A 26153-nucleotide genomic window follows, 5' to 3' on the forward strand; every position below is an offset into this window, starting at 1 on the left:
TGATGCAGCAAAGTATTTTCTTTATTTCTCAATTTTCATCTTCCTAAAGCATTAAGAGAAGGGCATGATTGGAAAAAGACAATGGAGAATGAATGCAAGCCTTTTACTTTCCTGAATATTCTACCTGTTCTAAGCAAGCTTGCACATTTGCATGTGGTTCAACCGCTTTGCCCAAGATTTATAACAAAAGTGAAATTGCTTCCTTGGAGAGGCAAAGCTTCCAGAGCTTTTCTGCATATTACTGAGGTATTTGGTAACTTTGTACCATTTCAATAGCTTTCTAAGCTTGAGAGCTGCAGTGGATTTTTTATAATGTTTTCTCCACCTTAATTCAAACATTAAAGTTTTGGAAAAGTGCCTTGAACTACTTAAATATCTCCTAAAATGTTGTCGAATGGGTTTTGCTGGTGTCTGAGAATTTGGGTTATAAGGCACAATTCCATGAATGCACTTGGCTGTCAGGTAAGAATGTCTTCATTGTGTTTGAGGGCTTTCATGAAGCAGGTTGATTTTTAGCTCCTGTGCACCCGATCACATTTATACAGCAACAAAGAAAACAAATGAGCTAATATAACCCCTATATTTTTCATCTCACAGACTATGAGCTGAACTTTTATAGCTAATGTGTTACTGAAGTTTGCCTATTTTCTTTTTATCTAGAGGCAAAGGAGTGAGAAAATAGTGATTTATTGAGCAACTTCTACGTGCTCTGTGCTAGGGGACTTACAAGTGATTTTTCATTTAGCTCTCAGAGTGAAAATCAAGGTAGATATCATTTTATTGTCTATTAAATGGCATGATAATAATGCCTATGTCTCAAAGATATAATTAGGATATAAGAAGATAATGTCTGTATGGTATTTAGCTTAATGTCCTCCTCATTGCTATAACCATTATCATTATTATTTTAATTTTATTTACCTCACCAATGTTATCCAATCAGTAGGAGCTAGAATGAAAGCATTCTAATATAATTCATAGCTGTAAATAAGATGGGGAAATTACTTTACATATTTATTATCACTTATGTGTGTGAAATAGGTATATATACCAAGGCCCCTTAAAAATTCACTTGAATTAGGATAAATCCAAACTTAGTTGGCACACATCCAGTGCCCACGTCTTGGTTTGTAATATCATTCCCTAATAAAAGGATCCAGAGTTCTTTGGAAAGATGGCTGATTCTAGGTCTGGGGAAGAAATATGCAGGATGACCCTGGATCATCTTATAGTGCTAGAAAGTAATGATGGGAGTATGTCAAACGGACACAATAGCCAACTGAAAGAGCCAGAGCTGAAACAATATGGATGAGAAAATAAATAAAATAGTATTAGATGATAACACAAAGTATAAAATAAATATCCACGAACCCATACTGACATAAATAAATGACTACATAATTAAACAAATAGAGAAGAATTCAAAATAATTTATGTAGATACTGTTCTCCAAAAGGTGGAGCACGACTTAAGTGTGAGCTGTGCATAGTGACTTCCTTCCAAAGAGTACACTATGAGAATAGGGGGAAAAGGATAATTTTACAGTGAAGAAACTTGACAAACACTACCTCAACCAGGAGATCTAGGTCAACAGCGATGTGATGCTAATAACAAGAAGCAAGAAAGCAGTTATTTTACCTATGATTTTTCTCCCAAAATCACGTAACCCCAGTGTAATCATGAGAAAAATATTAGACAAACTAATGGAGGGACATTCTGTGGTCAACCTACACATCAACATTCACCAGGCCAGGAGAAAGTTTTGCCCAAATCATGCCATTTCTTTCAAGATCCTCTGAATGAGCTAATGTACTCATTAACCATTCTTCCTCCGTTTTCTCAAAGAGTTCTTCATATATTGATCCCTGCCTGTTTTTTTGTCTGGCAATTATTTTAAACTAGAGGCCTGGTGCATAAAAAGTCATGCACTGGAAGGGGCAGGGGGTCCCTCAGCCCAGCCTGCCCCCTCTCACAGTCTGGGAGCCCTCAGGGGTGAGAGGCGACCTGGCGATCAGGGGAAGGCGATGCCCCCATCACACCTCTGCTGCTGCCACTGCTGGCTGTGCAAGCCTCAGCCGGCCCTGGTTACCTGAGCCTTGGGCGGCCCTGGGTGGCTGGACAGCAGCCATCCGAGGCTTGCCTGCACCTCTGCTGGCCCTGCTTGCCTGAGCCTCAGTCAGTGGGGAGTTCAGGAGTACCTGAGGCCCCTGGAAGGGCTAAGAGGACTCCAGCGGCAGGCACGCAGAGCGGCTGGGCCCACCCCCGCTGTGGGTGCCACCATCTTGTGATAGCATGATGGTCAATTTACATATTACCTCTTTATAATATAGGATGACCGTGTATTGAATATACTTGTGGTGATGAATTTGAAAACAACATGGACATCTCTAACAATTGGTCATTTTCTTATTTCCTAAAGGGGTTTCAAAGAGTTGGCACTTTGAGGGTGAAATAATGAGTAGTTTGACGTGTGGGGATGAAAGAGGTTCAGAAGGTAGTGTTCAGGAGAGGAGGTTGGTTTTCTCTTTGCCCCTGTTGCTGAACTTTCTGGCACTTTCAACTTGTGAGGCACCTCTTACCTAATAAAACAGTAATATGCAAATTGACCGCACCTTCGCCACACCCATAAGCCACGCCCACCAGCCACGCCCACTAGCCACGCCCACTAGCCACGCCCACCAGCCCATCAGAAGCAAATATACACGTTAAACCAGCAAAGATGGCAGGGGAGAGGGAAGCACCCATGCCAGTGAGATCCAAGGTATGATGGTGGACTGGGGCAGGCGGTTAACGCCCGCAGCCGGCTGCCCAGGTCCGCCATCACTGATCCCGAACTGGGGCAGGCGGCGGGGGTTAAGGCCTGCAGCCGCCTGCCCAGGTCCACGATCAGGGATCACGGACCAGGGCAGCTGCCTAACCAGGTCCATCACCGATCATGGACCAGGGCAGGCGGCGTGGGTTAACGCCCGCAGCTGCCTGCCCAGGTCCACCATCACCGATCACAGACCGGGGTCCGCAGCCGGCTGCCCAGGTCCGCCATCACTGATCGCAGACCGGGGCAGGCTGTGTGGGTTAAGGCCTGCAGCCGCCTGCCCAGGTCCGCCATCACCGGGCTACTAGTATAATAATAAAAGCATAATATGCTAATTAGATTGGACAGCCAAACAACCTTCCGGACGACCTTTTGGATGAACTTCTGGATGAAGCTGGGGCTGCGAGGGCCAAGCTCCTTGCACAAATTCCGTGCATCGGGCCTCTAGTTTCTGATAATTCACATATTACACACAATTAGCCTCATTTCATGGGCTGCAACTCATAATTAGCCATTATTACCCTAACACATGCGAACACTGAAGGGAGCTGATTGCCAAAAATAAGTGCAATAAGTTGCATCTACAGAGTGCTGACAAAACACAGAGGTGAGTGGAACAGATAATGACTTTGCCCGTTGCCCTCTTCAGCAGTGAGACATATGCAAAGTTGCCCATGAGGACTTTAATACAAAAGCTCCTTTTACTGTATTCCATGCAAACTGCACTAGATTAGAGGAAAGAGAGTGAAGGGGGTCTTAAGAAGTGAAGTGCCTCCAGGCACTGCTCTTTGATGAGAACTCTCTCCCCACAGGTTTGTTATCTTTGATGCCTCCTGATGGGATCCGAATCAGAAATTTAAGTTACTGGCAGAAAGGACAGTTTCACTGGGAAGTTTATATAACTTAGTGGCTTCATCTATGGATCGTCATGGTACCAGGTGACTCTACTACTGAAATGACATATTGTATATAGAGAGAGCTTAGATGGGACTTGGATTCAATAATTTGCAATATTAGTGACTAAGTTGTAGATCTCATTTAATAAGTCAGTGTGATGGTTACTTTTATATGTCAATTTGACTGAGCTATGGGGTGCCCAGACATTTGGTCCAACAACATGGATGTGTCTGTGAGGGTGTTTCTGGAGACATTAACATTTAAACAGGTAGACTGTGTAAAGCAGATTGTCCTTCCTAATGTGGGTGGGCCTCATCTAATCAGTTGAAAGTCTGAATAGACCAAAAGGGGTGACTCACCTGCAAGACAGCCTACTGCCTGACTGCCTTTGAGCTGGGACAATGGCTTTTTTCCTGCCTTCAGTCTTGAACTGCAACATCAGTTCTTCCTGGGTCTGGGGCCTGTGGGCACTTAGCCAGGAACTACAGGGAGGATGATAATTCTCACTATATTCATCTGCAGGTAGTGAGATTTGTCAGCCTCCATAATCACGAGCCAATTCCTTGCTACCTATCCACCCATCTCTCCATTTTTCCTATTGATTTGGTTCCCTGGGGAACCCTGACGAATATAGATAGTGTACTATGGTTTGCTGGGGCTGCCATAACAAAGTACCACAGACTGGGTAGCTTAAACAGCAGAAATCTATTTTCTCAAAATTCTAGAGGCAAAATGACTGAGATAAAGAGGTCAACAGGGTTACTTTCTCCCGAGGCCTCGCTCCTTGGTTTATAGATGTCCACCTTCTCCATGTGTCTTTCCATCATCTATTCCTCTGTACGTTTCTATGTTCTAATTTCCAGAACTTAGAATTCTTATAAAGACACCAGGCATATTGGATTAGGGCTCACCCCAGTGGCCTTAATTTAACTTAATTACTTCTTTAAAGACCCTATCTCCAAATACAGTCACCTTTGGATGCACTGAGGGTTAAGGCTTTAACATATGAATTTGGGGAGCACAATTTAGCCCATAACAAAGACCCTTTGTACAGAGTCAGGAACTTCAAAGTGAGGTCTTGATGCTTTAAAAGTAAATGCTGGAAATGGCCCACATAGAAAAAAAATATTTTTAATCAGAGGGATGTTGAGGCCAAATACCCTTTTCTTTAAAAGTATCTGCTATTTTCCTTAATGGACACAGTTGAAAGGATAAGGGTGGTTGAATGACTCTGGGGATACACAGAAAGTGAGGAGAGGATATAAAAAATTGCCTTTAGTAGAGAAATTGCACCAGATCGCTTAAGGGCATCTCAACTAAAAATTAAAGGCTTTTAACTGCATAGTTTCTCTGTGAACTTCCTGCCATAAGATTATTCTTAAATGGGACACATGCATTAACCTCTTGTACTAGTTAGGACTCCTTGATCAAAGGTGACAGAGAGGAAACTCATTCTACTGGAGGAAAAGGGAATTTATTGGCAGGAGTCTGGGTACTTTGTGGGAGACAGAACAGCAAAGTAACAGGAAAGATAAGGAGGCAGCTAGGCTCCAAAATGACTAGAAGCAGGTATTCAAATGTCATCAGGGTTTCTCTTTCTGTCCAGTTCTTCCTTTTTTTTTTTAATCCTTACCCAAGGGTATTTTTTCATTGATTTTTTTTTTTAAAGAGAGGGAGGAGGTGGGTGGAGAGAGAGAAAGACAGAGAGAGAGACACACAGGGAGAGAAGTCTCAATGTGAGAGAGACACATTGATTGGTTGCCTCCTATTCACTCCCCAACCCAGGTGGGGATCAAGCATGCAATCGAGGTTCGTGACCTTGACCGTGAGTCAAACCAGTGCCCCTTGGATTGAGGCTCTAACCATTGAGAAAAACCGGCCAGGGCATCTGTCCAGTTCCTGCTTCTTGCTGCCACTGGCTTCATTTCTCTCTCTCTCTCTCTCTCTCTCTCTCTCTGCCTCTCCTTGTCCCCCCCTCCCCCTTCTCTCTTTCTCCACTAAGCTGCCAACAATTCCACAGCTTTGCATCTTAGATCTTTAGCTACCAAGAGAATCATGAACTGTCCTCCAGATTCAGTTAATACATTCCTCAAAGGGATTCTGGTTGGCTCTAATTGGTCCATACTGTGTCAAGTATCTGTCCCTGGGCCAATCATCTATGGCCAGTGGGCAGGACCTTGTACCAAATGGCTGCTTTGGCAGTGGGAATGGGAGGGAGGAGGTTGAAAGATAAGGGGGGACAAGTGCAGTCCTGTTGGTATCCTAGTGTGTGTAGTTGCCATACCTTTTAGAAAAATGACCTTTAGATGATCTATGGCTTCACTTAGAAGCCATTAGACTTTTGGGTGAAGAAGTCAAACAATAAATAATTTGATTTTTACAAATTAGAAACATTCTGGGATAGTTATGTTGGATAATCAAGACACCTGCAAAGTTTTAAAATTTCTAAAATCAACTAAAAGAATCTAAATCAGGAGCAGTAGAATATCTATTCTTCAAGGGGCTTTCAAAAAGAAAAATGGAATTCAATGTATTCAGTAATAAACATACCAACTGGATGACCGTATGTTTTGTTACCAATTCCAGAGAAGGTTTGAAAGTGAAAAGGAGGCATTATTACTACTTATGCAGGAGAACATGAGAAGGTGTATAGTCACGTTTGCTTACATTACCCATCCTTTCCTGCAAGTTGTCCATGTTTTTCATTAGAGCCCTTAACATATTAGTAATCATTTAAAAAAATTCTCCATATGATAATTCCAACATCTGTATCACAACTAAATCTGGTTCTGATCCTTGCTCTGTGTCTTCAGACTGTTTTTCTTTTCCTTTTAGCTTGCCATATAATTTTATGTTGAAAGCCCAAGGTGTTGGGTAATAGAAACTGAGGTAAACAGGCCTTTAGTGTGATGTTTTACCCTAACTTGGCAAGGGGTTGGGTTATGTTAAATGCTTGCTGTAGCTGCAGGTGCCAGAGACTTCAAATCGTTAATGTCCTTGTTTCTGTCTCCCTGTTGGCTTTGGTCTTTTCTAAATTCTCCTTCCCAGGGAGAGTCTGTGCCTTGCAACTCTTTGAGCTGTGATGTGCTCTTTATACTGGAAACCTTTTCCTCTGGTGATAAGATATGTGGGATGGGAAACATTCTATGATCTAGATGAAATCTCAGTCTCTTAGCAGGCTTCTCTTTCAGGGCTGTGATCTTCACAAGTGTTCCTAGTTTCATCCCATACCCCCTGCTTCGGTGAGACAGGATGGCCGGACACTCTGGTAAAGTCTTTCCCCCTGGCCTGTACTATGGAGAACATCGACAATGCTAACTTCCCCCCTCTTCCTGGCACTCACTGGGGAATCTTTCTTTACTCTTCACCAGGAGAACCTGTAGGGCTCCAAGAGGCTAAACCCAAGAAAGTGTGGGGGTTCCCCTAACACTGTGGCCCCTAGGAGTTTCTCATTCTCAGATTAGTACATCCAGCCTCCAGCAATTCATCAGAATTACCATTTAAGTGTTATTATAATAAACTCTAAACACCTAAGTTTGACAACTTAGATGAAATGGATCAATTACTCAAAAAGAAAAACCAACAACAAATCTACCACAAGTTAATTAAAAAGGTAAGTTGAATAGATTTATAATCATTAAGAAAATTGAATTTATAACTTGATTATAATTTACTATCTGAAAAAGAAATCTCTAGGCCCAGTATATTTCACTAGAGAACGCTACCAAATGTTTAAAGAAAAATTAACATTAATCCTATACAATATCTTCCAAGAAATATGTGAAGTCAATGGTTCAATGTGTGAAATCAATGGTTCAAAAACTAAAAATGCATGATTTAGGTTTGTGATTATAACCTACAGAATTAAAAAAAGGGATTGGCAGAAATATAAAAGATATAGTATGGAAGGCAGTATAAATGAACTAAATTCTTTATTTTTCATTGTAAGGAGTCAATATATAATGCTTAAAGTTAGCAAATTAAAAAAGAAAATATAATGCATACCATTTAGTATTATGGAGGTGAGCTCATAAAAGTTACACAAAAGAAGCATTTATGAGTGGTCACCTCTGAGGAGTGGGACTCCTGGTCACAAAGAGGGAAGACTTATTTTTTGAGTCATCTAGTGCTCCTTGAATCTGTATCACTATATGGATACACATTTAAAATATTTATGTTTAAGTTATTAAAAACAGAAATGAAAACTTTTCCATAAAGGTTTCCAAGATTCCAGAAAAATTTATGAATTTTTCATAGGGCTCAAATCCAATGTACTTGACAAGCTGTTTTTGGAAGAAAGCTTATGATAAGCTCATGGTTACTTTAGCCCTGAAATAGTGGCAGTAGAAGGTGTGTTCTGATTTCAGAGATAACATGTGGATTTGAAACTCCTCCCACTCCTCATCATGATATTTATGTCTATCTGTCTGTCTGTCTATGTCTGTCTGTCTATGTCTATATCTATACCTCTCTTTCTCTATCTCTATCTCTATCTCTATCTCTATCTCTATCTCTATCTCTATCTCTCTCTATCTCTATCTCTAGTTCTATCCATCTCTATCTCTATCTCTATCTCTATCTCTATCTCTATCTCTATCTCTATCTCTATCTCTATCTCTATCTCTCTATCTCTATCTCTATCTCTATCTCTAGTTCTATCCATATCCATATCCATATCCATATCTATATCTATATCCATATCTATATCTATATCTATCTATCTGTATCTATATCATAGCTAATCCAAACTTCATGTTGGCCTCCCAATAAGTCAGTCTTTTGAAGACTCATGCTTTTAAGCCATAATACTGATTTGCTGCTAAAATTTGAGTCAGGTGGCATAAATGTTTGATCAGCTCCAATTCCAGAGAGGGGAAAAGCCTGTCTTCTCTGACTGTGGTCAGCTTCAGGGGCTGAGGTATTGGACGGTCACTCTGAGTAACCATTAGACATCCACCTGGAAGAGTGCATGGAGGTGATGTGGATGGAGAGCATTAGTCTTACTTTCACAATTTAACCTTATGAGAGATTCGGGAAGCTGAATCTGAGCTACTACTGGAGAACAGACAACTGATAAGTGGTGATGGCAGTGACAGAGTGAGGGTGGATTATCTTCCTGATTCTCCTGTGATTTGGAATAAAGGGTTCCTGGTATAGCACCATTAAACTTTGTATTGGGGGAGTGTGCGGGTGGCGATAGTAGAAGTGATGGAGAACACAAGGGTGTCCTCCCACCTTTTATTTTTGAGCTGGCTTTGCCCACCACCACCAAGGAATAGATCTAGCACATTTATTTTTGCATTCTAATCTAGTAAAGGAAATGTGATCAGATAGTAATTGTTTGCTTAATACCACTAAACTTGGAAGGTCAACTACCAAAATGTATAATTTAAGGCCATTACTTAAAGGGAGAGCTCATGTTAAAAAGGGATTGCTGTTACCTTATGCATCATATTAAATAAAGCCTTTTATGTACTTTTACATATTAATGACTTGAGTTGATAATATAACAGATATAAAACAACATGTTAACATTTAGGAAAAAATGATATTTAGAATAGAAATAGTAAATAACCTTACATGTCAATTCTACTCAACTGTTAGCAGCTTACTAGACCACTGTATTGAGAAGGAGTCTGAGGCCACATATGGGATTGATTACTTTTGCCTGCCAAAGCTGGGAATGGACAATATTAATGTCATGTTATTTATCATCTATGGTTTGGGAGAACCACATAAAACAACTGAACAAGCTGTTTTTTTGATATCAGATTCTGTATGTGTCCTCATTTGTAAAATGTGAGTTTGACTAGATAAGTGGTTTTCAAACTGTGGTATGAGAGGTTTCACAGGAATGGGGCTGGATTGGGGAAATCCAGGAAGTAGTTTCTATCCCCCCTTTTAGTGAGAGAAGATCCATTTTTTTTTTTTATGTTTTTCATATTGGCTTCCATATCAACTTTTGGTTGGACAAGGGTTCGTCAGCTAAAAAGGTTAGTAAAACAGGATCTCTCAAATTTCATCAATTATTTTATGCTTCCCTTTCTCCATGTCTCTTACTCCCAATAGATGGTGTAACCTCTTCCCCCACCCCCAACCTCTTCCCTCAAAAACAAACAAACAAACAAACAAACAAAAATAACTTCTCAAAGGTTATAGCATTTAAATTGGATCTTGAAGGAAGAGTAGGAATTCTCTGTGAGGGGTGTGTGTGTGTGTGTGTGTGTGTGTGTGTGTGTGTGTGTGTTTACTCCAGGATATCATTTTTTCCTCTAAATGATCTATGACTCGAAGGCCAAGGAACCAAGACTAGAATTCAGAGAGAGCTGTGCTGGGCTACCCAGGATGGCCTTCAATGGATGGTCACAGTATGGAGGATTTCTGAAATCCCAGAAAAACTCTTAGTGACTCAGACTGTCCTAAGATCAGCTGTATAAACCAAAACATAAGTTTATTAAGTTATAGAGGACATTATTAGTTGTTAATTCCTAGGTTATTCCAAAATCCTTCCTTGAATCTGTGAAACCAAACTGGCAAACAGAAAACTATTTGGGGAGCATGGGACAGCTGACCTGGAGGGACCATTCATCCAGGCCATCGGGAGATCGGGTGAACCTCTCACTTGCTGGACACTGTCCTTCATCCTGGGCTAAACCTGACAGCTTATTACCCCTGTCCTTCATCCTGCCCTAAACCTGACAGCTTATTACCCCTGTCTCTTCTCCCTAGACACACAGAGACTGTCTACTTAGCATAATTCTTCTTATTCCCCTTGCCTACATTACCACTTTCTTCCGTTGCAATCAGGCCTGAGGAAACTCCCAGCCGCCTGAATTTGGAGCATTCCTGAGCCCCTGCAGCCAGGTGATCAGTGTGGATGGGACTGCTGATATCACTCTCTGATCTTCACCCCATCCACTCTAAGAAGGTGACTTTCTCTCTTCCTATAGGAAGCACCTTATTGTTTCTCTAGATTTGACTGCAATATTTCATGTTACCCTACTCTCCCCTTTCTGCAAAAAATCCTGTCAGCTCTGATCAGCTGTGTTCACTCTCTTCTGTCAGAAGCCCACATATGCCTCAGTCCCACCTTCAGTTCCCTCGGAGCAGGGATTGAATCTGACAGTGGCTGGAGGGTATCGCCATCCTGATTGTTCTTGAATTCATGAACACTCTCCTCTCTCTCTCTCTAAAATAGAAAAACCACTCTAATTCGTGCAGTGAAGCCCTTTTAAAATCAAAGATGCAAGCTCTTTGCCATATACATTTTGATGGGGCCCTCTTCCTGGGGAGCTGTGTGTGTGTGCTGTTAACTTATAAGGTATAATTATACAAGTTTGGAGGTCAGGGTGAAAGCAATGACTATAACTTATGAGGGTTGGAGTTTTGGCAAAAGGGTTTTCCTGACTGGGAGATGGCAGATGTGGTTGGGAGCTTCTAATGAGGGCTGCTTCCATTAGGAATCATGCTTGACCCCCAATTACTGTGGGGTGTTGATACATATGCTCACTAAATAGTAATTTAATGTATTACTCACGGTATTTCAGGCACTGTGATGGTGCTGTTAGTATACAGATGCATGATCTGGGCTTTCTAACCTCCTGTCATCCCAAGTCTAATGAAGGAGGTAACAGTAACAACAACAACAACAACAAATAGTCATTAGTATATTGACCTTTTATGAATTTGGGGATGTATTCAGAAAACACCTTTATTCTTTTTCTCCAACACCCACTCTACCCATTCTGTGGGACTAGTGTCTTCTTCACGTTGGATGAAATCCAGGAAAATTCTTATGTCTTTTTGTGGTAATAAAAATACCTCCCTTTACTTTCAGTCATAGAAACAACCTCAATTATTGTGATCATTAAGTACTAGAGGCCTGGTGCATGAAATCCGTGCATGGGGGGCGGGGTGTGTTCTCTCAGCCCAGCCTGCACCTGCTCCAATCTGGGACCCCTCAGGGGATGTACAACTGCCAGTCTAGGCCTGATCCCAGAGATTGGGCCTAAACCAGCAGTCGGACATCCCTCTCACAATCCTGGACCACTGGCTTCTAATCACTCACCTGCCTGCCGGCCTGATTGCCCCTAACTGCCCCCCCCTGCTGGCCTGGTCGTCTCTAACTGCCCCCCCCCCCCCCGCCAGCCTGGTTGCACCTAACTGTTCCCCCTGCCAGCCTGGTCGCTTCTTACTGCTCCCCCTGCTGGCCTGGTCACCCCCAATTGCCCCCCTCTGCCAGCCTGGTTGCCCCCAACTGCCCCCCCCCCACCGCTGGCCTGGTCACCCTATGCAGCCTGCTGTTTAGTCATTTGGTTGTCCCTCACTAACCCCCCTGCCAGCCTGGTCATAGGCAGCCATCTTGTGAGGGTGTGAGGGTTAATTTGCATATTACCTCTTTATTCTATAGGATAATAGTAAAAACTCCTATCTTTATTTTAAATGGAAGCTCCCTCCTCCCTCAGCTTGGGGCTATTGGCTGGTCCCTGGAGATACAGGTGAGTGTGTATGTGTGTATGTCTTAACAAATACAAGTAACACAAACTATGTCTATTTTGTAATTTTCACGTGCATAAATCTCTATTCGTTAGGGTCACTTTCTCAGCACTGCTGAACCCCAGGGAGGGACATTCCAAGTATGCTGTGTGGAAAGCAGGTGTTCCCAAGAATTCGGGGCCAAATCTCTATAATAAATAGTCTGATACTTAGGAAACATGCTAATATATGTTAGTAATTACTATTTGGTAACTATGTGATGAAATGACTTTTTTTCTATAACACATAACTGGCAATGACTTAGATAAGTAGGAATCTATACTGTGTGTGATATATATATATATATATATATATATATATATTTAATTACTTTATTGATTAAGGTATCACATATTTGTCATCAACCCTCCCCCCGTTCCCTTCCCAAAACCCCCCCCACACGCATGCCCCCCTCCCCCTGTTGTCCGTGATCACTGGTTAGGCTCATATGCAAGCACACAAGACCTTTGGTTGATCTATCTCCCTTGTCCCCACCCTCCCCTACCTTCCCTCTGAGGTCTGACAGTCTGATCAATGCTGTTCTTGTTCTTCAGTCTATGTTGTTCATCTTTTCCCCTAGATGAGTGAGCTCATGTGATACTAGGAATACACTTATAGAAACTGAAAATGAGACAAGCAATAATAGTTATGCTGAGAGGCAAATGAATCAGTTTATAGTGAGTTTCTTTCTGGGCCAATAGTTCTTTTGAGTCCCGGTTTCTATGTCCAACAGTTGTTTATGTGTTCATAACAGCAATGATATTTCAGTTCTGGATGGTGGACAAATGGTGGTAATGCAGGTCCGACCCTCTCTGGTTTGGTCCTGGGCAATCTGCAGTGACGCACATCTGCTGACTGCTAGTATGGCAAGGCGTCGTCAGCGTCTTCCATCTCTAGACTGTGTCTCTTCTGTCTTCATGGCTGGAGCACTCCTGTCAATTCCTCTCTGTTCCAGGAATCCACATGTCTCGGAGTTGTTTTCTGAAAATATACAAACATATTCTCGACCAAAAGTTAATAAAGGAATATTTTCTATAAATTTGACTTGCGATCCTTTTTCATTTTTTTGCCCAAACGATTTTCCTTTGGCTTGTTTTGACACCATGTATGTTTTACCTGGGTGACTTGCTGTTAGCATTACAAATGAAAGTTAATTTTCTAAAGTAAAAATTTTCTAGATGTAATTTATTTGCAGGATATTTTTCCTTACATGATATTCTTCTACTATCCCCCCTTTTTTGGTTTAAATATTGGGAGGCTTTTGGAAATTTTATGCTGTAATCTTGATAGCTTTTAAATTTTACTTTTTTTGCACTAAAATGTGACTGCTTTAGGTTCATTATATGTTACACAATTTTACCATGAGATGAACTACCAATAAAAATTTTAGTTAACACTTAGTAACAGCTTTTTTGTCCAGTACAATTGATTTTTCTAGAGTATTTGCTTATTTTGATTGGCCAATTTAAATTAGTCTGAAAACTTGACTACTATTTTACTGTCAAATTTAATACTCTAACAACCATCTTGTTTTATCCTGTAATTATTAGTGGAGAGGATTACTTGCCTTCTTGAGTAGGCCCTGAGCATTCCTGGTGCTAGGCTGGATTTAGATATCATAGACCCCAGTTCCCCGGATTATGGGTGCAAGACATCTCCATCAAGTCTTGTTGCAGTGAGAGGGCATCTGCTGTCAGCCAAGTCTCTGTTACCTGGGTCCCGATTTGAGCTGGGCATGTGAAGCTGAGCAGCCATGGGGGCAGGAGATCTCCTTCAGCAGGGGTGAGGGTTCAGGCCCCTGAAAACTTTGTGTGTGGTATATATTTGGGAGGTTTGTGCTTAGGTGGACCAGAGAAATCAGCTCTTATGATATGATATTGGAAAACATAAGTGTCTTTTTTTGGGGGATGCATCCATCAAAATCAAGACATAGGACAGCAACCCCCTTTCTGTGCCTGTCAAAAACAGCAGAGAAAGAATAGTGATAAATCATTGTAATAATGGTGGCAGTGGACTGTGGGAATCTGGGTGAATTTCCCTTTCAAGCCATCAGTTTTAAGCAAATGAGAGGCCTAAAGCAAATAGTAAAAGTAACTGCTGTAAACCGAGAGAATGACTCGAGATACAGGAGATATCAACTGACAGAATTTTCTTTTTCCTACTTTCTCTTCAAGGATGACTGGACATTGTAAAACCTCATTAAATCAAAGGTTTTATATTGTGATCTCTTTTTGGCTCTGACCAAGGCTATGCTTGAAGCTCCTTTTTTTTGCCTTTGTATCCTCAGTGCACGGTAGACACATCATAATAATGAGAGTGACAGCAATCATAAACATTGGTTGCATTCTTACCTTTAGTCTGCTTCTATTCTAAGTGCATTGCATATAATTTATCTTTGCAAAAATCCTAAGTGGCAGGTGCTATCATTATTTCCATTGGCACTTGAGGAATCTGGGGTACAGAGAGGTAAAGTAGGTTGCCCAAGCCTCATAATTAATAGGAGTGGAAGTGGGCTTTGAACTCAGGTAGCCAAGCTGCTGAGCCCTTGACCTTTGCAACTTCCAGAAGGACTAGCTCGTGCTCAGTGGATACCAATAAGCCAACTCTTCCTGAGAGCTTACATGTGCCCAACACTTCTCTAAGTCTTTTGCATGTGCTAACTCACTTAATATCCTTATGTACTTATACTTATAGGTACTTTCCCCCAAGCCTTATTGATATGTAATTGACTTACAACATTATGTAAGTTTAAAGTGTCCAGTGTGGTGATTTGATACACATATACATTGTGAAATGGTTACCACAATATGGCTAGGTAACATATCTATCACTTCACATAATTGCCATGTGTGTATGTGTGTATGTGCTGAGAGCATTTAAGATATACTTTCTCATCGACTTTCAAGAATACGATGTAGTATTTTTACTATAGTTACCATGCTCTCTATTACACACCCAAAATATATTCACTTATACTCGTTGACCAACATTTCTCTCACCCCCTAGAACCCTGGAGACCACCTCTCTACTCTGTTTCTATGAGTTTGGCTTTTTTAGATTCCATATATAAGTGATATCATACAATACTAGAGGCCTGATGTACAAATTCATGCACGGGTGGGGTCCGGCTGGCCCACCCTGATGTGGACCCATTGAGCTGGGCCAGCGGCGGGGAAGGGCCGATTGGGGCCCAGATCAGGCTGGTTGGCTGCGGTAGTGCGCATCATAGCCACCAGTCATTCTGGTCATTCCGCCATTCTGGTCACTGGGCTTTTATATATATAAATTTGTCTTTCTCTGTCTGACTTACTTAACTTAGCATTATGTCCTCCAGGTTCACCCATGTGGTTGCAACTGGTAGGATTTTCTTCTTTCTTATGCTGAATAAATCCCTAATTGCATGTTCATGTGTGTGTGTGTGTGTATGTGTGTGTGTGTGTGTATCTTATATTTTCTTTATCCATTCTTATGTTGGTGGACATGTAAATCATTTCTATGTCTTTGCTATTATTAATAATGCTACAATGAATATGGGAGTGCACATATCTCTTCAAGATAGTGATTTCATTTCCTTCAGATATATACCCTGAAGTGGGGTTGCTGGATCATTTGGTAGTTGTATTTTTATATGTTCATAGTGTTTTGCATTGTGGCTGCACCAATTTACATTCCCACCAATGGTGTTCCCTTTCTCCATAGCCTTATTATCTCTGATCTATAGCTATACTAACAGTGGGAGGTGATATCTCATTGTGATTTTGATTTGTATCTTCCTGATAATCAGTGATGTGGAGCATATAGGTACCCTTTTTATTCCTAATTTACATATAAGGAGACTGAGGCACTAGGCAGTTCAGGAAATATCCCCAAATTCACAGCTATTAAGTGGCAGTGGCAACTTTCCAAGCCAGGAGATCTGTTACTGTTCATGATCTCATTACTCAGCAGTACCAACTACCCCATGGACAAGCCATGAATGCATCTTCATCACAGGTGTGGGAGAAGAGAGATTTGCTGGAAATAACCTTTGCAGCAATTTTAAGGCAGTTTTAGAATAAATCATTTGTTATAATCAATGGATAAGCAATTAACCCAGGATCATTGTTGAGTTCCATAACACAGCTTTCCCAGAGCCTTCACATGTGGGTCCCATGCCTTTTTCACAACCATATGGCATCTTCTGTGCTTTCTGATGTGTCTTTTTTAAATTTTTATTTACAGAGTCTTCAAAATGGTGGAAATTTTATTTATTACATTGAATATTGCTATTTTTAATTTTAAGAATAATACATACTTATCTTTTGAAATTTTTATAATACAGAAGTGTATGAAGTAGAAGGTGTAGAAGGTGCATTCTTTGTAAATGTAACCTTCGGGATAAAAATTGTTAACTATTTTACTATTTTTTTCCATATTTTTCTATGCACATATACACATGTATTTAAAACAAAAAAATTAAAAACATTAAAAAATACATAATATATAACTCCTCTGTAAATTCCATTTTCTCTAAATATTTTGTGGGCAGTATTCTTTTTTAAAAATTGTTATTGTTGAGATTATTACAGTTGTTCCCTTTTTTCCCTTCACCCGGGTCCTGCCCTGCCCCAGGCCTCTGCCACACAGACCAGTACAGTCTGTGTCCATAGGTAATGTATATATGCATATAAAACCTTTATTTTATCTCTTCCCACCCCCAAATCCCTCCTTCCCTCTGAGAATCCACAGTCTGTTCCATTTCCATGCCTCTGATTCTACTTTATTCACCAGTTTATTCTGTTCATTAGATTTCTTATTCGTTTATTTTGATTTTTAGATTCAATTATTGATAGACATGTATTTGTTGCCATTTTGTTGTTCATATTTTTTACGTTTTTCTTTTTCTTCTTCTTCCTCTTAAAGAATACCCTTCAACATTTCATATAATACTGGTTTGGTGGTAATGAATTCCTTTAGCTTTTTCTTGTCTGTGAGTATCTTTATCTGATCTTCAATTCTAAATGATAGCTTTGCTGGGTAGAGTAATCTTGGTTGTAGGTCCTTATTATTCATCACTTTGAATATTTTTTGCCACTCCCTTCTGGCCTGCATAGTTTCTGTTGAGAAATAGCTGACAGCCATATGGGCACTCCCTTGTAGGTAACTAACTGCTTTTTTCTTGCTGCTTTTAACATTTTCTCTTTGTCTTTAGCCCTTGGCATTTTTAATTATGATGTGTCTTGGTATGGTCCTCTTTGAGTTCCTTTTGTTTGGGACTCTCTGTGCTTCCTGGACTTGTAAGTCTATTTCTTTCACCAGGTAGGGGAAGTTTTCTGTCATTATTTCTTCATATAGGTTTTCAATATCTTGCTCTCTCTCTTCTGGCACCACCATGATGTGAATGTTGGTATGCTTGAAGGGTCCCAGAGGCTCCTTACACTATTTTCATATTTTTGGATTCTTTTTTCTTTTTGTTCTTCTGGTTGGGTGTTTTTTGCTTTCTCATATTTCAAATCATTGATTTGATTCTCAGGATCCTCTAGTCAACTGTTGAATCCATGTATATTATTCTTTATTTCAGTCAGTGTATGCTTAATTTCTGACTGGTCCTTTTCCATTTTTTTGGCATTCTTACTAAGATCCTTGAAAGTCTCACTAAGTCCCTTGGATGTTTCTAGAAGATTCTTGAGTAACCTTATAACTGTGGTTTTGAACTCTATATCCAGTAGTTTGCTTTCTTCTATTTATTTCATTTGTGACATCTTTCTTTGTCTCCGCATTTTGGCTGTTTTCTGTGTTTGTTTCTATGTATTGGGTAGAGCTGCTATGTCTCCTTGAGTTGATAGAGTGGCCTTGTGTAGTAGGTGTCCTGGAGGGCCCAGTGGCTCAGCCTTCCTAATCACCTGAGGTGGACACTCTAGGTGCACCCCTTTTGGATCTCTGTGCACAGTCTTTCTGTAGTTGAGACTTGATTGCTGTTGGTATCACTGGGAGGAATTGACCTCCAGGCCAATTGGCTATGAGGACCAGCTGTGACTATAGTGGGAGAGCTGCTCTGTAGGAAACACCCCTATGGAGGAAGACTTGTTTCACTGGGGCTTTGGTACTCAATGAGTCTGCCCCTTGAGTGTGTCACTTATGGATGTGTAGAGTTGTAATCTGATATGGTCTGATACTGACCACTGGGTACACTGGCTCTGGGGTCTCCAGGGAAGAGAAAAGGCAGCCACTGCCTGGAGCTACCCAGCAGGAGTTACAGAGAGATCAGCAGATTCCTCCTCTTTGTGTTGGGTTTGGAAGTGCCCAAGTGAGGCCCAGCTGTGAAGCAAGGCAGGCTGGTGCTGATGCCAGATCTTGGGCCTTTTATTGATTGGTTTGGGGCTCCCTGACCCAGCTGCAGCTTGTTTGACAGATTTTACCCTGAACAAGGACAGGCCATTCATATGCAAAAGCTGCTACACACAGCTTGGGTGGGGTTGTAAATTGGATGAGGCGGGGTTTTAGGGAATCACCAAGGTGGAGCAAACAGAAATGGCTGCCAGTCAGACTTGTGACCTGGGAGGTCCCAGCATAGGAACAATGATCCCTGGGAGCACCTCCATCTGGGAGAAAGCGGCCCCCGAGTTCCTGCCCCGATGCCAGACAACCCAATTCTTCCTTGTATGTGTCTGTGTCCCCAAGAGCCTCACCCTGGCACTGGAGCTCAGAGGAATCAGGACTTTGTAAGTTCAGTTTGTGCGCAGCCTTTTAAGAGGAGCAGTTGGGTCTCCAGCAGCCTCTATGTCACCGAGCCCCTATCCACTCTGGGTCTTTACGGCCCGTAGTTACGGGGACTTCTTTTCCCAGCTCTGGGACCCTGGGCTGGGAGTCTGGTGTGGGGCTAGTTCCCCTTGCTCCTCGGGGCGGCCTCCGCAGAGATGATCTCTCTCCCCATTAAAAAAGCGGCACACGTGGGTGCGGGACCAGCCAGTTCCAAGTTCTGCACCTCCTACCAGTCTCTGTGCTTTCTTCTTTACTTCTCTAGTGGTAGGACTGCCATTCAGCCAGCTTTCTGGTGGTTCTGAGGACGGTTGTTCTGTATTTTAGTTGTAATTTTGATGTGCTTGTGGAAGATGGCGAGTACAGGCGTTTGCGTATGCCATCTTGGTCTTGACCCAATGTGTCTTTTTTTAATGTGTAATTTCTACCGACGTTGCTGCTTTGCTTTCTTTTTTCTTTTTTTTCTTTTTTCTTTTTCTTTCTTTTTTTTTTTTTTTTGCTGCCTTGCTAATTTTTCCCCTGACAACATAACTTTTTAGAAAAGTGAGAATGTACATCATTGCTATGACTAAGATATTTCTGAGGGATGTATTTACCTATTATTCTGCAAATTCTTCTAGAAAAACATTACCTTAAAGTTAGCCCAAATTGGGGTCAGTTGAGGGCTTGGTAAAAATGTTCCTGAGGCTTCTCATTTTTCCTTTATGATTATATGCTGTGTAGGTACAGGAGCCCACCTGCATGATGTGAGGGATGATAGAGGTTGACCATTGGATGGATTGCCATCATTCTGGGAATGTTTCTGAAGGCAGGCTATTCCTCTGTTAATACCAGTTTATTGCACTGACGGTGCATCTGTCTCTTAGTTGGATTAATTTATTGGGCAAAGTTACCAGCTAATCATTAGCGAATGGGATACTAGATAGATACGTTTCAATTAAATAGAGACATAATGTCCCAGTGGTAGCCATAGCCACATATGGCAGTTGAGCACTTGAAATGTGGCTAGTTTGAACTGAGATGTGCTGGGTTTTTATAGCAACAACCAAAAAAAAAAAATTAAAATAGATCATTAAGTGTTTCTATATTGATTGCATGTTGAAATGATAAAATTTAAGATACAGTAAGTTAAATAAAAATATAGTTAAAGCCAATTTTATCTCTTTTAATTTTATAATATTTAAAATTACAGTAGTGGTTCTCATTTATGGTTTGATTATGTTCCTGTGGGACTCTGGTGAACTGCAGCATGGAGAGCAGCAAGTCCTTAAAGAGCCAATGCTTATGAAGGGAACAGTGGTAGAACCGAGTCAGCGAGAAGGGAAGCAAAGAAATGGCAACAGAGAAGTGCTAGAGATTTTTCCTATTCACATTTCCTATTCACAAGTTAGTACCACTTACTTTGTCTAATAGGCAAAAAGTAACCACTCTCTCCCAACCTACCCCTGTTGCCAACACAACTCGGTATTGGAAAATATGCCTGGGCTTTCCCCCTCCATTGCTGCTGTACTTAGAACTCAGCCCCCACCAGAATCCAGCTGACACACCAGTTGACGGTTAACGGGAAATCCCCTAACTTTGTGCTGGCTGTCATGGTGCCCTGGGGCTGAGAATAATGAGGGCTGAGAACACGGTCCCCCAAAGGGGACTGTGAAGCGGGCTGTGGTTCTGACGTGATGGATGTGTTCTGGGTGACTGAGTCAAAACCGGGGGGCTCAGGCCCAGCTCACGCTGCCACTTCTAGATTGGCTCTGGAGGTTGGGCTAAGCCTAGCAATGACTCCATCATGACAGGCCTGTGTGGAATGGGTCTAAATATTGGCTCCAATCTCTTGCCATTCCCTACAGGGACTGTCTATATGCCCTTGTCTCCGCAGTTTGGGATGTGCTTGGCCGATTTTTGACATGTCAGCAATGATGCCTTCTTTTTTTGCTTGGTTTTATCACAATGGTATAGCATACATTTTCACAGGTATAAAATTAGATTATTAATAGATAGTTATACACATCAAGGACATGCAATGTACTGAAATTTGCTCCTATCGTATAAAGATGAGGGAATTATTATTTGCACCAACTTGTAATGAATGTTTTAAAAGTTTTAATAATAATCTTCTCAGTGTCCAACTCCTTAGTTTCAGTTGGATAAAGTCAGGGCTATCTTACCAGCATAATATAAACTTGCTTGCTACTTGTTTCAGTTATTTATTGCTGGGTAACAAATTGCCCCTAAAGCATAGTTACTTAAAACAATGCCATTCTATTTCTCAGGGTTCTATGGACCAGGAATTCCATCAGATCATAGCAAGCACCGCTGATCTCTGCCCCTCGGTCAGTGGAGAGCCCTCAGAACAGGCTGGCTGGGTGGCTTGGGAGCAGCCATATGGTTGGGGTGCAGTTCTTGTTTTCAGCCCGTGTCATGGTTTCTCCGGGTGACGAGCGTGGCCTTTTCCATAGCCTGGTGGTCTCCTTGCAAGTTGGACTTCTTCTGAGCTAAAACGGAAGCTGCTAGTCCTCTTAAAGTTTATGTCCCCATGAAAGAGAGAAACAATCCTTGACATCAGGGGGCTGGCTGGAACTCTCAGCTAAACCTTGGTGTTGCTAGGACTGTCCTGTACTCACAGTTAGACCATAGTTTTTCCTACTAAACAAACATTTCACTTAAGATTGACATCAAACAAGCTCACGTTGTGATCAAGATAAAGCAACACTGCTCCCTTCCACCAGCCCCCCCCCCACTTGCCCCCGTCCCCAAAGGCTACGCCATAATCACGTTCAAATGTAAACAAAAGCAGGAACATTGTGGCTAATACAAATCCGTGCTGTTTCTTATTAATTATGTCAGCCTTAATCCATTCCTTCTAGCTTCTAGATAAAAATTATTACGATACCCAAGCATAGAATTATCCCTCTTCCTCACACCATCCATTCCTGAGAAAAGCCCCACTTCTTTGAACTCTCCAAAATCACCTCCCACAGCCCAGTCTCTATAAATCCTTTCTCACACCTGCTAATTGAGACACTCCACGCCGCCCCCTCCTGTGCATTCCCCTTATTGCAGCTGGTCAATAAATCCAATTTTGCCCCACCACAGGTGTGCTCCAGGTAGCCTTTGTCTAAGGGCCATCAGCATCCCTGTCTGGCACAGTGTCACCTCCACTGCATTCTGTTATTGGTGGAGGCAAGTTCCAAGGCCTCCCTCCGGATGGTGTGAAGCAGCAGGTGCACAGGAGGGGCTAACGTGGCTGTCTCCGGAGCACCCTACCGCAGTACTGTAGCATGTGCTCTCACACTTCACAGAAAGCTGTTGAATTCACTATAATAATGTGTGTGGGACTCTGGCATTGGCCACCTGGTTGGGCCATAGTCTGTGGCTGGGCCTTATTCAGGTCAAAGAAGGATTTAGTCTCTTTACACCCTCAAAATGTATCTTCCTTTTAATGTTTTTGTTTTGTTTCCTTTATCAATGCAGCACCTCTGCTCTCTTCTGGCCTTTGGTTGCTGTTTCCTGCTCTGGGCCAGTGTCTCCTTGCTGGTCACCTCTGGAACTCTGGGGCAAATATCTTTGCTGTTTGTGATGCTGTTACCACTATCTTGCCTTGGGGGAGAGCCAGTGGGACCAAGGCCACTTTCCTCACTCCTCCCCACCCCCCCCCCCCCCACAGGCACCGGCCATACAAGGCTGCTGGGTGCAGGAGACTTTCGCCCTTGGGACACCTATCACAGAGGAAAAGCTGACAGAGCTGTGTCTGGTAGCACTGCCCTTTACTTGCATCTGTCCTAGGCAGGGGTCCTTATATTTCACCTCTCTCCTGGCCTCCTCCCGCAGTGGGAAAATAGCCACTATCTAACATTACTCTTTGCGCCCCCTTTTGTCTTGATAAATACAGCAAACATAAGCAATGAATCCACCTAGGGTTGATCATGGTAATCTATTTGTGTAAGATTGGGTGCTTTTTTCCTTCTTTTTGCTTATTTGTATTTATTCTTCTACTAAGAACATGTATTGCTTTTGTAAAATGACGAAAAATCAAAAGTTTGTTTTTCACTGCAAACAAAAGAAGGGGCTTTAAATAGAGTGTCTTAGTGATTCAGATGTTTGGAAAGGCTTCCCCCCTGAGTCCTACATTTCTCATTACTATCTGCTCAGCCTTGTGTGAGTGTTTAGAATGTAGAATGGAACGAGACAGTGTGGTTTCCAATGTAAGTGCCTAATGGCTTTTTCAATACTGTTAAGACATGTGATCAGAGAGCAGGCCCTAATAAAGAAAGGAGGTGTTGCCTGACTTAGTAGAATAATCAATTTAGTTAGTGAGCAACTGGAGGAAAGAAAGAGCTGAATTTCTTGGCAGGCAGGAAGTGCACAGATTACACTCTGGAGCTTCGGAAAACAGCGTGGTAGGAGTTGTCTGTGGAAGCAAGATAAAGATGAGGTCATCTTATAATAAGATCCTGCTGGGCCGTCACTGTGGACAGAGCTCTATAAAGTCCTGACTCAAAATGAATTCTACTGGAAGCAAGAGAGATGTCCAGTTTCTATTGCTGGATGCATTTTCCTAGCATGCGGTCATTGAACATCAAGGTGACAAAATCTATACTAATAAAAGGGTAATATGCTAATTAGACCAGACATCTTCCAGACGACCTTCCAGACATCCTTCCAGACAAAGCCATGGTGGCAGGGCCGAGGCAGGGTTAGAGGTGATCAGGCCAGCAGGGGAGAGCAGTTAGGGGGGTCATCTGGAAATAGAGAGCAGTTAGGGGGATCAGGCTGGCAGGAGAGAGCAGTTAGGGTGATCAAGCCAGCAGGGGAGAGCAGTTAGGGGGATCAGGCCAGCAGGCAGGTGAGCAGTTAGGAGCCAGCGGTCCCGGATTATGAGAGGGTGTGCAGGGATTGGGCCTAAGCCGGAAGTCGGGCATCCCCTGAGGAGTCCCGGATTGGAGAGGGTGCAGGCCGGGCTGAGGGACCACTCCCCTTCCCTCCCCGCCATGCACAAATTTCATGCACCGGGCCTCTAGTGAGAATATAAAAGATTAGTATAGATTCATCATGACTGCCCCCTCTCAAACACCTTGCTTTTTAAATATTCTGTTACTTATTAGCTTTTTCACTTATAGATAAAGAGGTTGAATGAAACTGGTGAAGGCTAGAGATGGAGGTTTCATAGTTTAGGACTTGTATACCTTACACTGTGATATGCACTTTCCCATAGCTAGAAAATACTATGACAACAATAATAACAGTAACCGTTTATTGATACCTACTGTGTGCAGTGTTATGTTATATCTGTTGTGTTATTCCATCCTTAAAACAACCCTACCCAGTTCAGGCTGCTCCTATGACCTCGTCTTTGAAAAATAAAGTAACTGATACTCGGAAAGGTTAAGTAATTCACCCAAAACCACATGGCTAATATAAAGCCATTCTAGGAGGTTAAACACAGTGTTAAAGTCTCCTTACCCTCAGTCCTGAGGTATTTCCATTAACCTCATTATGTTACCTCCTTGATTTTGATGATTAAATGTGCTTTTTGCTCTGAGCAAGTAACTCTTACTGTTTTCACTTTGATTTTGCACTTGAGAGCCAACCCTTCACTGGTGCAAATGTGGAAAACAGATTACAATGATTGTAATGGAATCTTCCTATAATGTCCTTCAATTTCTCCCTCATCCCGCATGGATCTATTAAATACTTGGCCTAATGCAACTAAATGCACTGATTCTCTCTTACAGTGTTTTACTACTTATAGAATTTTATCTTCTTGATCCTTGGAGGCAAAATTGTAAACAATCATCCACAGCAATCCATTAATGAGAGCAGCACCCCGGAAGGTATGAAGAGCCACGCGAGCACTCAGTGTTGGCTTAACATTTTTTTCTCCTGGAATTCTCTTCTGTGAGGGATTCAATTTGGAATAAATTCCCTCACAGTGACATACCGAGGGAAGCTCAGTGGGGAGCAACAAAAATAATGCAGTGTTTTCAAAATAAGACCCCTGAGGAAGCGGTAAGAGAACTGAACGTGTTCAGCCTTGTGTCAAGAAGACTTAGGGGAGAAATAACTATAAATATGCGTGCTGATGGAGTGGACAAGGTGAAAGAAGATTTTCCTCATTATAAAGGAGGGTAAAGGAAATAGGAGGGGGGCTAAATTATAGTAAGGAAAATTTAGTTTAAAATATGATATTAATACATACTGAGGGAGCTTACTGGAAATTCCATTTCTACCCACATCACTAAGGTGGTTGCCTGGGCAACATATTTACTATACATACACAAACACACGCTTTTATACTAGATTATGGCAGAACATAAAGATGAGGAGGGTGGGGTGAGGCAGAGAGGACTCTTGTATTAATGGGTAACTATGGTCCTGTTTTGTACCAAACCTGGGAGATTGAGCCAACATCAATGTTTGATTGGTTTGCAACTGCTATTTTATTTATAGAGCCATACTCATCTATTTGAAAATTCATTGTGTTTCTGGCTTAATAATAATAATAATAATAATAATAATAATGAATTAATATTTATTTAACACTTCTTAGGGCTAGGCATTGTGCTAATAAGTGCCTCATGTGCTTTTGTTCATTGAATTCTCACAATATTCCTATAAGTTAGGAATCATATCACACACACACACACGCGCGCGCACACACACACACACACACACACACACACACACACACACACAAGCGGGGCATCAGTTTCCTCATCTGAGAAGTGTGTTTGATAGTCACAGTGAATCCAAGGATGTAATAAGTGAATGGAAGCCAGGTATGCTATATGCTCTAATGCATGGAGCAGTTTCCTAAAAGGTGAAGTTCAAAGCTCAAAATGCCCATAGAATCCCTCTTGAGAACATGTGAGCTCTAAATAAACCCCCAAGTTTCTGTGAAGCATCCCAGCACTCCTTCGGTGTGACATGAAGCTGTTTCTTATAAGATGAACCCTTCAGACTCTGGGATTGCTGCTATAAATACCGACAGACCCTGCTCCCTTGTAACAGAATCTCGCCATGGCAGCGACCCAAATGTAAATGTATTGGGAGGTGGTTATTGAAGCTGGAGTGGCCTGGGCTTTATCTATTGAGCCCAGTGGTTCTCAGACCTGACAGATCTTAAGAATCTCCTGGAATGCTTTGAAAAATACAGATGCATGGGCACCAGCCC

The 26153-nt window shown here is 41.9% G+C and overlaps 1 protein-coding gene and 2 non-coding genes across 3 annotated transcripts in view; 1 reads left to right on the forward strand and 2 right to left on the reverse strand.

Annotated features, from left to right (window-relative positions):
* GALC (galactosylceramidase) overlaps positions 1-24770 on the forward strand; it is a 127411-nt gene extending 102641 nt beyond the window's left edge. Inside the window, exon 17 of the mRNA XM_054715847.1 lies at positions 24715-24770. Within this exon, the coding sequence (XP_054571822.1) occupies positions 24715-24747 (33 nt within the window). The 3' untranslated portion in view covers positions 24748-24770. The remainder of the gene's footprint in view (positions 1-24714) is intronic.
* On the reverse strand, positions 18776-18879 carry MIR9234A-2 (microRNA mir-9234a-2). Its single transcript, NR_128937.2, is given in 1 exon segment — positions 18776-18879. It is a non-coding gene; the product is annotated as a microRNA mir-9234a-2 (primary transcript).
* On the reverse strand, positions 18776-18899 carry MIR9234B (microRNA mir-9234b). Its single transcript, NR_130544.1, is given in 1 exon segment — positions 18776-18899. It is a non-coding gene; the product is annotated as a microRNA mir-9234b (primary transcript).
* Positions 24771-26153: the final 1383 nt, after the last annotated feature.

This window comes from Eptesicus fuscus, chromosome 5 (genome assembly GCF_027574615.1).
Source record: "Eptesicus fuscus isolate TK198812 chromosome 5, DD_ASM_mEF_20220401, whole genome shotgun sequence".
NCBI lineage: Eukaryota > Metazoa > Chordata > Mammalia > Chiroptera > Vespertilionidae > Eptesicus > Eptesicus fuscus.